The sequence below is a fragment of the Thalassophryne amazonica genome, chromosome 3 (assembly GCF_902500255.1).
Source record: "Thalassophryne amazonica chromosome 3, fThaAma1.1, whole genome shotgun sequence".
In the NCBI taxonomy this organism is placed as follows: Eukaryota; Metazoa; Chordata; class Actinopteri; order Batrachoidiformes; family Batrachoididae; genus Thalassophryne; species Thalassophryne amazonica.
The window spans coordinates 78,489,061-78,505,790 of record NC_047105.1 but is presented as its reverse complement, the minus strand read 5'-3'; the positions used below and the strand labels follow the sequence as shown (position 1 = coordinate 78,505,790).

Genomic DNA, 16,730 nt, shown 5'->3' with positions numbered 1-16,730 from the left:
TGTGCACATCGGTGGACCCACCTGCTTTGGTTCCTCGTCCAGAACAAAAGGGATCATCTTGCCATCATCAGAATCCTCACTGTCTGACGACACGCTGCACTGCTTCTTGCTCCAATTTAAAAAAACAAAACTCCAGCGTGCCGTGGTCACTGCTGTATCACTGTATTATGTTGCTAAACTAGATATTTTGATTTATAACAGAAAACTGTGAAAACAGGGTATAAATATAAGTATAAGGATAATTGAATATATCAGAGCAGTAAATTGATCGGTCCATGTGAACGCGCATTGACTCAGCTTATTTCACGAGCTGCAGCTGATCCACAACGTGAATTCTGTCTTCCAGAACAGCTCTTTTTTAATCATTTGAATTATCTACCTGTTGCCACAAGTACATAAGGGCTGGATTGTCATTCCTACACCCATATTGTTATATTTAATAAAAAAAATAATAAGCGCACGCAGGAGCTGCTGCTCTCGCTACCGCTGCTGCTCTCGCTACCGCTGCGTTCAAGTCCTGTCGGAAATTACACAACTTTTTTGTTGTTTCAAATTCAGCAGTTGCTTGTGGCAAAATAATTGTATCCACACAAAGATGAATTCTTCCCTACATAAGGTGCCCATTGAAGCTGACTTCCCACACAGATAAAAAAAATCCAAGCAAACAGGCTGAGTTTGCCCTGTAATTTCCGACAGTACATGAATGCAGCAGCAGCACTCACAAACCGGCTTCCTGCACTGTGTGAAAACATTCAGCTGGTTGAACGAAGTCAAACCAAAAGCTAACGTTACAAAAACTAAACAAATTATTAAAAAACGTCAAGAACGACAGCAAAATGAAACACAGACGAATTGAGGTTTTCATTGCCCTTCATTCAGATTTTTCAACAGTTTAAAAATCCTGACGAAGCGCCAGCTGCAAGAACAAAGGTTTCTTGCAGCTGGTTTCTTGCAGGCCTGGCGCCAGAAAAAAATATTAAGGGGGTGATGAGTTTATCACAGGGGATGGGGTCGCTCCCCCCCCCCCCCCCCAAAAAAAGTGCGCACCGGAGGAGACGTGCCTCTGAGCGTGCGTAATGAATTGGGTGCACTCCTGGAAAGCTCGTGTATTTAGGCTACACTGTTGTAAGAGACTGACTAAGAGTAAAGAGTGACAGTATTTTTTTTAATTATTTGAACGTATAGACCCTCGGTCAAGTGATCTCCTGCATACCACACAGAGCCGGTGTTCTGTCGAGATGAGGTGCGCCAACTTTCGACACTCTGAGCTGTGACGTACCTTCATGTTGTCCAATAGGAACGATGCGTCGGGCCAAAACACGGAAGACTCGTGGCAGAATCCACTAATCTGTACAAAAAGGATTGGACCAGTCTGATTGGTGCAGAAACCACTGATCTGTACAAAATGGATTGGAGCAATCCGATTGGTGCAGAAACCACTGATCTGTACAAAACATTAACGTGTGACAGGACTGCTCATTTAGAGAGCAGTTTTCTGAAGAAAAATCATTGGAAATGTTTTTTTGTTGTTGTTTGTTACCTCAAAATTTCTGATTACTGTTAAAAAAAAGTTTAGAACACTTGTAATTAAAATAGCTAAATAAATCAAATGGTTCTTTAGAAACCTTTCATCTGTAAATTAAAACCACCTGTTATTTCATATTAGATAATTTCTTGTTTAACATAAGGAACCTCAGACATTTATTTTTAGACAAATAAAATAACATGGAAACTTGTGTATTTTTTAAGTCTGGTAGATTATTTATATCTCATTTCAACCAGAAAAACAAACACTAAATAAATACAAATGTTTATTATAAATGCAAAAGGAAATAATTTAACAGTGACTGCAGTGTGATTGTAAAGTAGGATTTCTGTGACATAAACCTCATGATGAATTTTTTATAGTCATTTAAACTTGTAATTTCGTCAAAATATGTAATTGCCTTTAATGTCATCAGGACAGAGACATTTCTTAAATATGAATTTGAGCACAATAAGTGGAGAGCTTCTACTTGTGCAAATGTCTTTTGACTGATTCGTGGACATTTTTAATGATCCGTTCATTTATTGTTAAAATATAAAATGAAACAGCTTTTTTAAAAATAATAAAATAGTTGCTGTTCAAAGAGCCTTTTATTTAGAAGCAGGTGTTCTGCTGGATTCTCGGGACCAGATGAAGGTCTCTTCTGGAGTTTTTAACTCTGGTGGTGTTGCTGAAAAGCAGAGATGTTTTCTTTCGACTGGACTTCGTGGTGTTCAGCTCATCAATGAAAGTTTGGTTGTCTGCACAGCAAATGTTCCTGATTGGGACAAATAAAAATATTTCTTTAAATATAAAGAAACACTAAACAGTTTATACATAAAAAAAAGTGGGGAAAACGGCAAAAAAAAAAAAAAAAAAGGAAAAAACGCCCGAAAAAAACAAGTTATTTAAAGCTGAGCTTTTGTGGTGTCTGAAAAAAGCTGTAGCTTTATTTGGTAAAAATAAAAAAGATTGAACCATTTACAAATTAAAGTGTTCACTCAGATCAGCTGTGCTAAAAGGCTAAGCTAACGTTAGCCGATCATTAAACCTTCACATTTCAGTAAACGTCACATTTTATTTTTACATTATTCTCACCTCAGTAAAGCTGTAGAACTAAACTCCGTTGGGCAAACTGGGACTTCGCATATATCCAAAAAGTGGGAGATTTCGGACTAAGTGGGTTTGCTCCATTAACTCAGCGGCCTGGATTGCTCTGCACAGTGATAATGCCTGAAGGCCGGCTTCTCCGTGCGGGTCAGCCCGCTGTCGCGGTTTGATCGATATCCCATCAAGACGTCAGTCCTCCCTCGGTCGGTGTCACTCCGAAAAGTAGCTGAAAAAAGCTTCTCCCAGCAAGGTGATGGGAGAATCGTTCTGCTGTTTTTTAAAGGGTTTTTTTTTGTGGTTCAGGCGACCCAAATTCAAGACGGCAATCGCTGAACTTTATTCAGGTTGTTGTGGAAACAGCCAGAGTATGACGTAGCAATCTCCGCCCCCTTGCCGCTTCCGAAGCGACGTGTCTGACACGCACCGCCCTCTGCCGCACTGACAAGCGCAACCCTCAACCTATCAAATCCCTTGAACACAGACATACGCCATATCCGTTTGTTTTAAAATTAATTACTTTAGTTAATTAATTTGGTTTATTTGTTAAATACGTGATATTATTGAATAACTAATATTTTGCTATATTTTCCAGTATTTCTTTTGCTTTCTTTTTTATTTTTTTGATAACTCTAACATCCGAGGGGGCGAGGTTGATGATGTGAGGGGGCGTCGCCCCCAAACGCCCCCTCGTGGCGCCGGCTATGGTTTCTTGTTTCATTAGGGCTTTGTTTCCCTTTGTTAAGTGTCGTGTGACCGGGCCATTATACCGAGATAAACTGTGACTTCTAATACTGTGTTTTACTGCTTTTGAAAGATAATGACAGTGTTTGTCATTTTATTTTTTATTTATTAATTTTTCGTGTGTTCTTTGTGTTTGTGATCCTTGAATTTACCCAGCAGCCCCTGCAGCATTTAAGGTGAAACTGGTTTATTAGAAGCAGACAGTGTAATCTGATGTGGCCACGTCCAGATCAATACTAATAGTTATCGGTTATCTGTAATAAAGATCCATTTTTTAGCAGTTTATCGATAACTTTTCAGTTACCCACCACTGATGACACCTAAAGAGATTCATTTCATTTGGTATTTTGCTTAAAATTAAACAGGTGTTCTAAGACCAGAAAGTGGAGGGCAGCAGGGATCAGATCAAAGCATTTGAACATTTAAAAATACTCAAAACGATTTTTGATGGACATAGTTGGCGATTAATTTAGTAGTTGATCAGTCATTACAGCTCGAGCTGCTGTAATGATTATTTGGCAGCACTGCCAATATTCTGTTGTACAGGAATGAAATATGCAGTATTCTCGATTGATGCATTTGTATTCATAATCCAATAGCATTTTGTAGGTACAGATACTAAAGTTATAAGTAAGCATCGTTATATCTTTCATAGATTAATAGATGGGATAACATTTTGTTAAATCTGCCTGGTTATTACTGTAATTCTGTCCCTCAAAGTACAAAGTCAAACTATTTCGCACTTTTAAATTTATTCAAAGTCACCTTGAAAAACAGGCCTGGGTCCTGAAGAACTTCTCTGTCGCAGGAGATCCATCCATTCAGAACTTCAAACAATGGACTAAAACAGTTTTTATAAAGCACAACATAAGCATGACAAAGGCGACCTTATTTTGCAAAATCCTTCCCTTATTGGTCCCTGTGGGCATTCAAGGGACGTCCCAGTGGTCCCACCCCCTGCTTATAACCCGCGTGATAACGGGACATATGATTTATATTATAACTTGAATCTCATTGTTCTAAGTGGTAAAGCCAGTTCATTCCAGTTCGACATGCACATTTAAACAAGTAACAAACTAGAGTATATCAAACTAAGAATATAACCACTTAAGTAAAGTACTTAATACCAAAACAAATAGCAAAGAAAACAAAATAACAAAATATATATAAACATATAAACACACAAATATATATAACAGTTTCCTCTGGGAAAATAAAGGGTTCAAATTCCTACTTTCATCTCTTGATTTTAACTCATAAATGAAGAGCTGCAGTAGCTCTGGAGGAAGGAATTACTTGAGGATAGCTAGAAGTCCCACAGAACAAAAGTGACAGTTGTGTGGCTGTGTGTGGTATGGGTAACTAACTTCCCACGCAGCTGATGTTTGTGCATGCTCTCCACTGGTGGGTGGGGGGTATCATTCCGTAGACTCCTGTCTAGGGAACATGGGGTGCTACCAGTTTGTGCCCCAGTGGGCAGTCCTAGGTGTGGCATTGACCAATTCTCTGTGGGGTTTTTGGTCCTGTCTGATGTTGGGGTTGTGGGACTATGTCCCATAGCTCCTGCTGATGGAGTAGCTTTGCTCTCACTTGCAGGGTGTTTGGGTGCACACTCTCATTGTGCAGTTGGTTTGTTGTCACTGTTCATTTCTGCCTTAGTAATTGAGCAAGGTACTAGTCCTATCGCTGTGCAGAATTGATACATCACTACATGTTATCCCACTATGCTTCCACATGTTGCCTGTGCGCTTAATCCTTGTTTTGTGTACTTTGGTGTGGAGATGAGGATTTTCACAGTTAGAAGCCCCAGAGTTTGAATTGATTGGAAGTTCCCTTTTCAAATTTTTGCAAGGATTTTCAGGGACAGCTAATTCAGATGCTGTGCAAAAAGTGTTGGGCTACCATGGTGTGATTTGTGGTTGCAGAGTTTAATGGTTCTATACTTGCCTAATATTGTGTCTGGAGCCCTAATGCCTCTCTGCTCTGCTGTGCAGGTCTCATGCCTGTGTATCCAGGCAGCAAATCTAAGCTGTGTTGGAACTGGTTGGTAGCACTAGGGACTCGGGCTCTGACGCACCTGCATATGTTTTCCACGCTCTCAGGGGCTGTTAACAGATAATTTCAAACCTGCCACCTTTTCTTTTTCTTTTTTTTGGGGGGGGATAATGAGGGGGTCAGCCCAATAGGTTTGCACAGTATATCAATGTATTCTACCATTTTAAAATAAATAAATAGGAGGCAAATTCCAATGAGTGGTCTGCATTGGCGCAGCCCTTACATTGGCTGGACATGCCAATGTAGTGGTCTCGGGGGCATCCTCTCCAAAACATACACATACAAAAGGTGTTCTCTGGTTCTCCATTGCATTGTGTCATATTTTAAGGTTTATTTACTTGTGCATAAGCACTTTTTTCATTGTACTTATCTTAAACTGTGGCATTTTCTTAGGGCGTGTTTGTAATAAAGTTTAGAAACAGTCTGGATTGAACAAAACATACCACATAAGCCTTAGGTTGACTGCAAGGCCAAAAAAAAAAATAGAACTGAAATTTCAGTTCATGGGTGGTGGCCAAGTGGTTTAAGTGTGCTTGCTTCTCATCTGGAAGGTTCCCAGTTCAAGGCCACCCCTGTTCATTCTCCATGTAATCTTAAGTTACGTCAGGAAGGGCGTCCAGTGTAAAAAGTGCCAAATCAACATGCGCATCAACCTCAGATTTGCTGTGGTGCCCCCAAGTGAAACATGGGAGAAGCTGAAGGGACTTACTTTAACTTTTCTTTTTGACAAGAAAGAATAAGTGGTTCTGGATCACCCATTGCTGGAGAAAAGCAAACCTTGGAGTGTACGAACAGGTGCATTTTAATAGCAATACGGATGATCTGATAATTAAAAAAAAAAAAATCAGTTTAAATAAACCCTCTTGTCTTGACATTCAGCAAATATTGGATTAAAATAAAGTCACCCTCTGGGAGGAGACCTTGTCTGATCCAAGTGAGTGATAGGATAGGAGAAAATCTAAAATGGCAGATGCGAAAAGCAGACAGAATGAGTGCAGATAAGTCCATAAAAATGATAATGAAGCCATTTAAACCAGACCTTCACTTGTGAAAAGATACAAGATAAGCTTTTATTATGAATTACCAGCAGTGGTTCGTCATGTGCCAGCCACCACAACTTCAGAATTCTCAGGTATATCCTATTCTGCTACTCGTTGATTCAAGCTAGTAACTCTGGTGCAGTTGCTAATTGTGTGTAAACTCAATGACTGTTGCAATGAACAGTTGGCTTATAGGGAGTTTATTGTTTGAGTATCTGGCTTCCATTTACAGTCCCACGTGTTTCTCTTACTCATCCGCAGAGTATCACTTCTCATTAGGTGTTTGGCTTGTTGCCACTGAGGACAACAATACTCTTGAATGATGGCCACCTGCATGCCTGCATACTGTATGTGCTCAGTTTCTCAACACACCTGCTGAGTGCAGTGCATGGCTCAGCCTGAATGGACAGATGGAAAGACGGTGTTGTCACAGAGGCATCTATTACCCCATTAGGCCAATAATACCACTTGCATCGCTAGCGATCTGGGACCCTAAGCTCCATATAAGCCGGTCAGGTCAGAGTCCTGTCCTTGGTTACAATGTATTGGACACAATAGATACAATGGATGCTTCTGCTAATATAATGGCCTTTTCACAGTACAGAGGGGATAGGATCTCATTCACTGTTATGGCTCTAAATAAATGTGGTTTAGATAACTTGCTTAAGGTGCCTTGACACAAGCATGTTTTGATTCACGACACATCACGACCTGTGTCGTGCTGGAGCGTAAACTCGTCTTTAATTGGTGCAGACAGGACGCCAAAGGGGCGCTGGTGCGTGCTGTTGCGCACAGAGAATTTTGAAATGTTCAAAAAAATCTTTCACCCACAAATGTTGTGCTACGTGGCGCGATCTAATCTCCAACACAACGTGCAGCTTGTCAAGTGGAGTAAACAAGTGAACAGAGCAAGTGGTGACGTCAGCGGATTGCATCAGAGCGCAGCTCGTCTGAAGGATTATAACAAGAAATTATCTGTTATAAACATAAAAATAAATACTTTAACAGCTGCACACAAGAAGAAAAAAGCACTCAACTATTTTATCAAGCCATGACAATGTAGACAAGTCAAATAATTACCTTTTTAGACAGCTCAGAATGCTGCAGCCTCCTCTGTGATTCAGGAAGTGATTAGAGTTGTTTTCAACGGCCAATTTGCAGAAAAAAAGATTAATCCCCACGAAATAATTATTTTATATACGCAGCATCCAGCGCAGAGCACGAGGCAGCCGGTAGAACAAAGAACGGCGTCCGGGTGGGATCGTCACGACACAGGTCATGTTGTTGCATGAATCAAAAACATGCTCGTGTCAGGACACCTTTAGGGTAGCTTGTTGAGTAATATAAAATGATTAATTTTAGTTTGAAGTTGGTTGTTGGAATAGGTTGATTGAGAAAATCAATACAGTTGGACTTAGTCTGGTTTGAACAAACTGGAGATAAGATTGAATTCTGGAGCCATCCTTTGAACACCCTTCACCATCCTGAGAAGATTTGTTTTGCAAAGTTGATGCATTCAGGGAGTGTGTGTGTTCTAAAACAAAGGCTCTGAATTTTTGCTTACATCAGAAAAGTTTGTTGTAACTCATCAGAGTGCTTTATTTATTCATCTCTCCCTCAGCACGCCATGGTGATGGTCTATATGACTCTTACATGAGGACAGACCACATCATTAAAGATGAAGCAGATACAAACAGTCCATCTGGTCTACCTCCCATGCCTAAACACACAGTAAGTATGCACTCGCCTGCAGAGTCAGTGAAGTCTTTGTCTTTCTTGTCTCAAGACATCCTGTTCCTAAGACAGAGATTCCCTGCTCCAGCCTCATTTCTGTTTCAGTTTCTCAGCCATCCTTTTTTTAGTTCAGCCTTCATAGTTCTGTGGTAGGATGTGCTCTTCAACCTCTGTAATTTGTTTGTCTTTCTAGCATGCACAATGATTAAAGCATTTGAATAGTGTTTATAAAGGTACCTTGACACTTGCACAAATTTGATCCGCACACTGGTACACAGTCTGCCGTGCCAGAGAGTAAATGCATTGTAAACTGTGCGGATTCGTGCAAGTGCGCAAAGAAATTTTTGACATGTTCAAAATCTCCGGCGTGCATTAATTTTGTGAACTACACATGAACATTGCGCAAACAATTCTAAAACACTGTGTGCCACTTAGTCATTGCGTTAGCACAGCGCATCACAGCACAGAGTCATCTGAACAATTATTGTGCGATGTTAAATCTATACTAAACATAATTTTACAGATACTCGTAAGAAGGAATGAAAATGCATCTGTTTTACCAAATTACAATATAAATTTCAAATTAGGGGTGTAACGATACACAAAAATCACGGTTCGGTACGTACCTCGGTTCTGAGGTCACGGTTCGGTTCATTTTCGGTACAGTATGGGAACAAAATGCAAAACCTAAATTTGCTTGTTGTTTAAACCAACAATTTATTGTAACATTATCCAAACAGGAAAATAAAATAATTGCAATGTGCTGCCTGGTAATAAGTTAAATAAAATGTTCTCAAATAAATGACAAATGTATGAAATATTATAAAAAATACATTCCTAGTAAACAGCTTTTAACAAAACCTTTGCACAAGTAAAGAGCAGTACAATGGTTCTAGCATGAAATTAACTTGTCCAAAACTGTCACACCCCATAAGGAATTTTTTAAAGGTGATAGAGAGAGGTTGAATGGGGCATTAATCCTTGTTCTGTGATGTGATATCTAGCCCAAAGAAAATTGGTTGGGTCTGTAATGGCTCAGAACCTTCCTAAAAGGCTCTCTGAAACAGCTATGTTACTATGCTGGGTTTAGAATGCCTCGTTTGCCTTTAATGGCGTCGTTGCGGAGCTTATTTGGCAACCTCATTATGAAATGCAAGTAGGTGGCGTTGATCGGTTGCCGTTGTTTGATTGGCTGCCCTTGCTCTCACTGAAAAGAAAGCATTATTTATTTTCATTGCTTTTATATTTTCTGTTGTGTTTCTATTCAGGTTTTTTTTTTGCCTCTTTCTCTAAAATTGTATATAATAATCATTAGATTATTAATATATAAACAAAAATAAATTTAAGAAATATTACAATTTGAAAACAAATGCACCCGAACGTGATGACAGCTGCAATGCTAACTTTTAACATTGAAAATGCCATAGACATGCTAACGCGTTAGCATTGCTCCCGTTTTTAAGTTATAAAATACATCTATCAACTGTTTCAGAAGAACATAACAGGTCGGTTTAACATAGAAAGGTAAATAATACTCACATACGTATGCTCTTTGGGGTTTTAGCAGGAGAAAATTAAGCAAAAGAAAGAATAATCGAAGCATTGCTTCAATCTGCGAAGCACTGCTTCGATTGGTTCAAGGTTCAAAGCAAAGCCGCTCTGCAGAAAAGTTGTTTACGGACCCGCTGCAGGGTCCAATCAATACAGAAATCATTTTCCTGACAAACACCCCCAAAACAACGGCCACTCTGAAGGACCGATAACATAATCGTTAAGCACAAAGCTTATTGATGTCGGTGGATCGAGTCATTTCTTAACGATACCCAAAAGGAACCGGTTATTGATACACATCCCTAGCTGCTAAGGGGTTAGCTCATTCCCTTTAGAGGAACAAACCAGAGCTAACGTGCCATTCAAACGTGCAATGCTTACAACAGGAATATGGCGCAACACAAATTTAAAACAAAAGAAAATGTGATACTCACAGGCTGTACTGATTGCTGGGGTTGATTTTGTCGCAGAGTCGGAACTGACCCTCTACTGAGTATTAAATGCCAACTGAAGCCAGCTCGAAATCGTGCAAGGTTTGTTAAACAGTCCTCCGTGAAATGCGCAGAGCAAAGAAATAGTCGGCAGTTGTATGTACTGGGGATGCGGTTAAAAATGAATAAAAGCCAGTGATCGCGTACATTGCTTTCCGTGGGAAGATCGTAGTCCGCTAAAACAGCCTGGGAAAGCACACCTGTAGCTCACCATTGCTTCTCTTCAAGTGTTACGAATGGGTGGGCACAACCTTATGAATAATTAATTTCGAAGGGGTGTGTGTGAAAGGGGGTGGGTGTGTGTGTGTGTGGGGGCTATTGGTGAAAAAGTGACATAAGTTTTCTCTCAAAAAGGGATTGGCCTGTTTTCTAGGGGCAATTCAAAAAAGGAGAAATACTTGAAACAGAGGTTCTGAAACTTGCTGGCACTTCCTGTGTATTCCCCACAGCGGGGAGACTCTGAACTAACACCAAAAACATGAAAAAGATGATTTTGATTCTCTATCCCCTTTAAAGAGAATTCATGTTAAAGAATCCCTTTATTTTGTGCAATTTATTTTATTTTCTATCTGTTGCTATTAACTGTTCATTTAATGTTTGTTGATATATCTTTTTAAATACATTTTTGAAAACAAAAACATTTTGGGAGAGGCAAAAAAGTGAGTAAAACCACCTTAAAATATGTAGAACCACAAATAAACTTGATTCTTGGTTTGTTTGTTTATTTTGCCATTAAAATTAGCCATCAGTTATTAAAATAAAATAACTTCTCAAGACCAGGGCTTCTCAAAGCCTGGGGAGTATTTCATCACAGTGAGGAGGATTGTACATATCCCTCCGCTAGTGCTTTATGGCTGCTGCAAGCGGAGGATTGGGAGACCCGCGGCCGCTCGATGACAACAGAGACTTTCACTTTCAGTCGCCAAATATCAGAAAAGCCTCCAGTAACGCCAGGATTAGTTAGATTTGTCACTAGTCGCTTTTGAGAAAATAAGTCGTCAAGAGGGTTTGGAAAGTCGCCAGATTTAGCGAGAAAGTCGCTAAGTTGGCAACACTGAACGTAAACGCACGCAACGCGAACTCACCCGTGAACAGCCCTGTACCAAACCAAGCGTCCCACACTGAAACGGTTCAATACAAATACATGTACCGTTACACCCTTATTACAAATAATTACCTTTTAGACAATTCCAGATGTGTTCTCAACATCATGAAGTGCATGAGAACAGCTGCAGCTATAGAAAATTCCTCTGATTCCGGAGCGATTAGAGGTGGTTTTATCGGCCAAACTCTGAGAGCAAATGATTAATCCGCTACAAAATAATTATTTTATCTAACGCAGCATCCAGTGGAACACAGGTTGCATTGGCATGCCGAATTGCGTAGCAGTGCGGGGTTAAATGCATGCAAGTATCAAGGTCCCTTAAGACTGCCTGGGGATACACAAGAATGCCTGTTGTATATGGTCATTTCTGCCTGTTTCACCAGTCAATAAAAATGAAGTCACCATTTTGGGTCTTCATTAAAGTACAGCAGGAATCACCAACTTTGGGAAAGTTTGTTGTTACAATATAGAAATAATGTACTGCATCTTTCAGATCATTGAAATTTGGCCAAGAGTTTTGGGCATATTGTGGTTTACATTCTCTATTTATCTGAGGACATGGGCTGCTACCATCTGCTTTCAGCAAAACGCATGAAGTAGTACTACTAGGGATGTCCCGATTGATGGACGTGATCAGAGTTGGGCTCAATCAAGGTGTTTTTTTGATTGATTAGTGTTGGTTAAATTAAACCCACGGTGTAAGTTTTAAAAATCTTTTCATGTTGTCTTTTGTTTCAAATATCCACCGAATCTGTTTCTGACTGATGGTGAATGTGATAGATCCTTGTATTTGGCCAATCAGGCAGTGTTTCCACATTAATAAATGGGTTTTTCCTCATCCTCGTGTTTGTTTTCCTCCTTCTAACAGAGACAGGCACATGCATAGCTAGTGTTGAGGGGTTGGAATGCCCTCGAGGAAAGCTCCACTTCTCAAGACATTTTAAAGACATTTTTTTGCATATAATACTACTCCTAATAATAACAAGTAATGTGTTTTTAATAACTACAGTGCCATCAGTCATTATTGCTACAGTTCAGTGCTGTACCATATGGAATTGTTGAGCCATAAAACAAAATCTGTTCACTTTTTTTTTAACTCAATAAACAAATTAAAACATTAAGGAGCAACTTGGACTGAAGGTCTTCTCTTACTCTCTCTTAATGTGTTTGCAGTGTGCTCTGTGCAACTGTGAAATCTATGAGGATAAGAGTGTTCGATAGGAACAAAGTTTTTGGCAGATACTCTGTATTGAATGACATTGATCGAGAGTATAAAAGAACCTGATCGGGACATCCCTAAGTCACGCACTATTTTAATCCACAAGTTTAGTCATCTTTTGGGATATTTTTCTAGTAGTATTCTTAAATAGGGGTCGACAAAGGATCACAGTATCATTGATGCATCAGAAGAAGATCTTTGGTATGTATACTGGCAATCCTATTCTCATTATTATGGCCGTTCCGAGATTCTAACCAAATTTGCACCACAGATAGATATTAGGGCTTGGAAGATTCCAGTGAATTGTGGAGGTGATCTTGATTCGGATCTGAATTCTGGATCAAGATTTCCCTTTTATATAGGTTTTGAAGGATTACTTCGTCAGAAATCTCTGATTGCTCTTGTTTTTGATAAATTAGGGCTGGATGTGGCGAGCTGTTAGCTTGCTGTTTGCTTCGCCAGTGGCAAGTTTTAGAAAAATGTTGACTTTTTCTTTCAAATTCTGTGTGCCATGTTAGCGCGAACCCAGCAGCAGCTAAAAACAACAGCAGCACACCCACAGTGCATAGCATTCTATTTTGGCATTCCAGCTTTAAATCATGTCAGTTAGGATTAGGGAAACCATAAATATGAAAATGATTAAAGTGCTTGGGATTAGTAATCTTGTCAAACAAACATGTAAGTTGTGATACCGATTTGGGATAGGTTAAAGGCAAAGAAAATGGGCAAAAGACAATCCAAGTACCATGCACAAAGCAGTATAAAGTCTTAAAAAGCTGGTTTGCACACCAACGCCACACATTACAATTTATGAATGCATTTAAATAAATGCAATTAAATGTTTGAAAACTTGATGGATTATTTATGGATTTATAACAAAAAATCTGCTTTAGCATTCAGAAGCTACAAGCTTATTAATGTGAGTGTACCAAGTGTAAAACATGAAACAGCTTTTTTTTAAAGCTTCTGACCAGACAGTCATGTAAAAATCTTCCAGCAGGAGCTCCCACAGCTATCACTGAGGATGACATGGCTAAAAGTCTTTCTAAACTGAAGCCAAACAAGGCCACTGGCCCAGATGGACTGAAAGCCTGTCTACTCAGACTGTGCTCCTCAATTAAAAGGAGTCTTTTCCAGATTGTTTAATTCCCTTCTTGTCACAGGAGTGCCCAAATCTTGGAAATTTTCCATAATAAGGCCTATACCAAAAAAGCCAGGGGCAAGCAAACTTGAAGATTTTCGGCCCATTGCCATAACCTCCATATTATGTAAAACTATGGAGAGAGTTTTAGTTGACGTCCTGACCACCACAGTGGTCAGTGAACTAGACCCTCTGCAGTTTGCCTATAAGAGGGACAGAGGTACTGATGATGCCGGATTGATCTTGCTGGACATGATCTCAAAGCAGCTTTCACTTGCTAAAACATATGCTCGGGTTTTGTTTGTAGACTTCAGTGCAGCTTTTAATTCTATGAAATTACATATTCTTCTGAAAAGGCTGGCTGATTTAAATGTTGAAAAGGGCCTGATGCTCTGGATCAGAGACTTTGTCTTGTCGCCCTCAAAGAGTTTGTGCTAACAACATTCTGTCAGGAGAGCTCATCATAAGCACTGGCTGCCCACAGGGTAGCGTTCTTTCACCTCTGCTCTTCTCTCTTTTTACAAATGAATTTGCAGTTAATGACACAAACTTTAAACTGATTAAATACGCGGATGACATGGCCCTAGTCGGCCTGCTACAGAAGTGTGACTCCTCTGGCGAAGCCTCCTATCTCGCTCACACTAAGGCTCTTGAAGCTTGGTGTCTCGACAGCCAGCTGGAAATCAATGTGTCTAAGACAAAGGAGCTTGTTTTTCACACAAAGCAAGAACTGACCGTGCAGCCAGTTTCACTCAATGGCCAGCTTGTTGAAACGGTTGAAACTTTTAAATATCTTAGTACAGTTCTTGATAGTTTTATCTTTAAGAAATGTTCACAGCGACTCAGTCTTCTCAGAAGATTGAGTTGTCTTGGTGTTAATCCGCAGATTTTAGAGCTTGTGTATTCTGCACATATTGAGAGTATTTTAACATTTCATCTTTGTGTTTGGTTTGGTCACTTGAGTTGTAAATGTAAGGACAAATTAAATAGAATTGTAAAAATGGCGGGGAAATTTGTGGGAAAACCCCAGAAGACTCTGGCCCACTTTTACACTGACAGGATGAGGAGGAAGGCTGAGAGAGTCCTGGCAGACAGCTGTCATCCTCTGTCCTGTCAGTTTGAGCTCTTGAAGTCTGGGAGGCGCTACAGAGCTCCTCTGGCCAAAGGTTCTTTCAAAAAATCTTTTATACCAAATGCCGTCACCATAATGAACTCAAAAAAGTGACCACTCCACAAATTAAACCTGAACTGCTTTACTTCGGTTTTATTTGATTTTATTAGATCTTACTGTACGTTTTATTTATCTTACTAGGTCTTATTCTATATCTTCTTTTACTTCCGTGTATTTTATGTATCTTATTTTTGTTTTATTCGTGTGTTTGTATGAATGTTTTATGACTGTTTTTTTTTTTTGTCTTTTTGTGCTGGTGAGCCAAAGACATCGGTGGACAATAAAGAATTATTCTATTCTATTCTAATCATATGTGAGGCAAACATGCAGTGCAATTAAACATTTTGAAACTCTTGAAGTACATTTGTACAAGATACAGTGATGGCAGTTTTCTGGGAATTCTCTGAAATCAGGGCATTTACTTCTGTGGTGAATGTTTCCTGGTTAATTTTGTTTTTCTGGCCTGTGTTGGATTTGGTTTCATATTTGAAAAAAATTATTTGAAAACGTCTGAGACGCTACAGTGGATATTATGTCTCACATTTTCACATCCTGATACAAGACTGAAGGATAAATGTAACCTGCCATCTTGTACTAGTTGGTAATGTTTCCATAAATGTTAATGAATGAATGCCTCTCGCTGTGGCTGTCACGATGTCAGGAAATGCACATACATGGTCAGTATTCTACAGTATCCAGCAACAGCAAACCAAAAGATACCACTTGATTGTAAAGAGTTACTGGACTTGAAAAAATGTGACCCACAAACAAAATCACCAATCAACATTTCTCTCCCAACTCCCATTCTTCTATCTAGTGTAATCCCCCAGTCAGCAGGTATGTACAGACTTTAGGCTGAATTTTCTATTCTAGTCCTGTCCACCTCTTTTGTGTTTTTTGTCACACACTCTCCAACCCTCAAAAAGGTAATTTGTTGAGTTTGCTGTGAGTGAGAGCAGCATGTGCTGGTTCAGTTTGGTCTGCACTTCTCACTGTTCGTTAACAGCCTGTATTACAGGGGCAGAAAAAGAGGAAGTGCAGTCGGACTTGGTTCAGGTTCTTCATAAAGATTTATTGTCAGTAAACAGTGCTGAATACTGGTCAATATTATCATTACATTTTATTACTCATGCAGTTTAGTTTAAGTGTGTTACTTGTGTTGAGTTATGCATCCCACTGTGTTGACATGCGAGGTGGAGGAAAGCATACTTGGGCGTTTCTCTGAGAGTAGAAAGATTAGCTCCTCTCCACGTGTTGCATTGTGCAGATTTGTATACTGAGGACTCTTCATTCTTTGTATCACCTGGTGGCCAGTTATTGTTGTTTCTATCATTAAATGAGCTTAAAAATGGCTCAAAAACAATCAAGCCTGTCAACATAGGTTAGATGTATTGTATATAATTTAATGTTTTGTATTTATTGTAATTATTGTTTGTTGTTGTTGTTGTGTGTCTGAGGACTACAGATGGAAAGTAGCTTTTAGCTAAATCTGGCATATTTACACTTTGTCATGAAAATGTACAAAGTGTTCATTAATGTGCATTGTCCTCATCCAATAAACAAACAAAGAAAGAAATACATCACTGTCACAGTCAGTATTCCACCACAGCTGATGGAGCTCCACATTTAGCACATTTAGTTTTTTTTTTTTGTCGGCATGTGTGTCACACTGAATGAAGGTTTTTAATCTTTGCAGTGCAGATGACCAACAGCTATGTGGAACTGTGGGTCAGCAGTAGGGCTTTTTGAACAAGGGGATATCGTTACACAAACAGAAAACCCTCTTGCATTCCACTTCTATTTTAAGATGCAAGCTTAAAACACAAACTACACGCCAAGACGAGTTT

The 16,730-nt window shown here is 39.4% G+C and overlaps 1 protein-coding gene across 1 annotated transcript in view; it reads left to right on the top strand.

The window, feature by feature from the left end:
* The window catches only part of dyrk3 (dual specificity tyrosine phosphorylation regulated kinase 3), a 41,428-nt gene that overhangs the window by 11,165 nt on the left and 13,533 nt on the right, over positions 1 to 16,730 (top strand). The window contains exon 2 of the mRNA XM_034166914.1: positions 8,093 to 8,202. Coding sequence (XP_034022805.1) covers positions 8,093 to 8,202 — 110 coding nt within the window. The remainder of the gene's footprint in view (positions 1 to 8,092; positions 8,203 to 16,730) is intronic.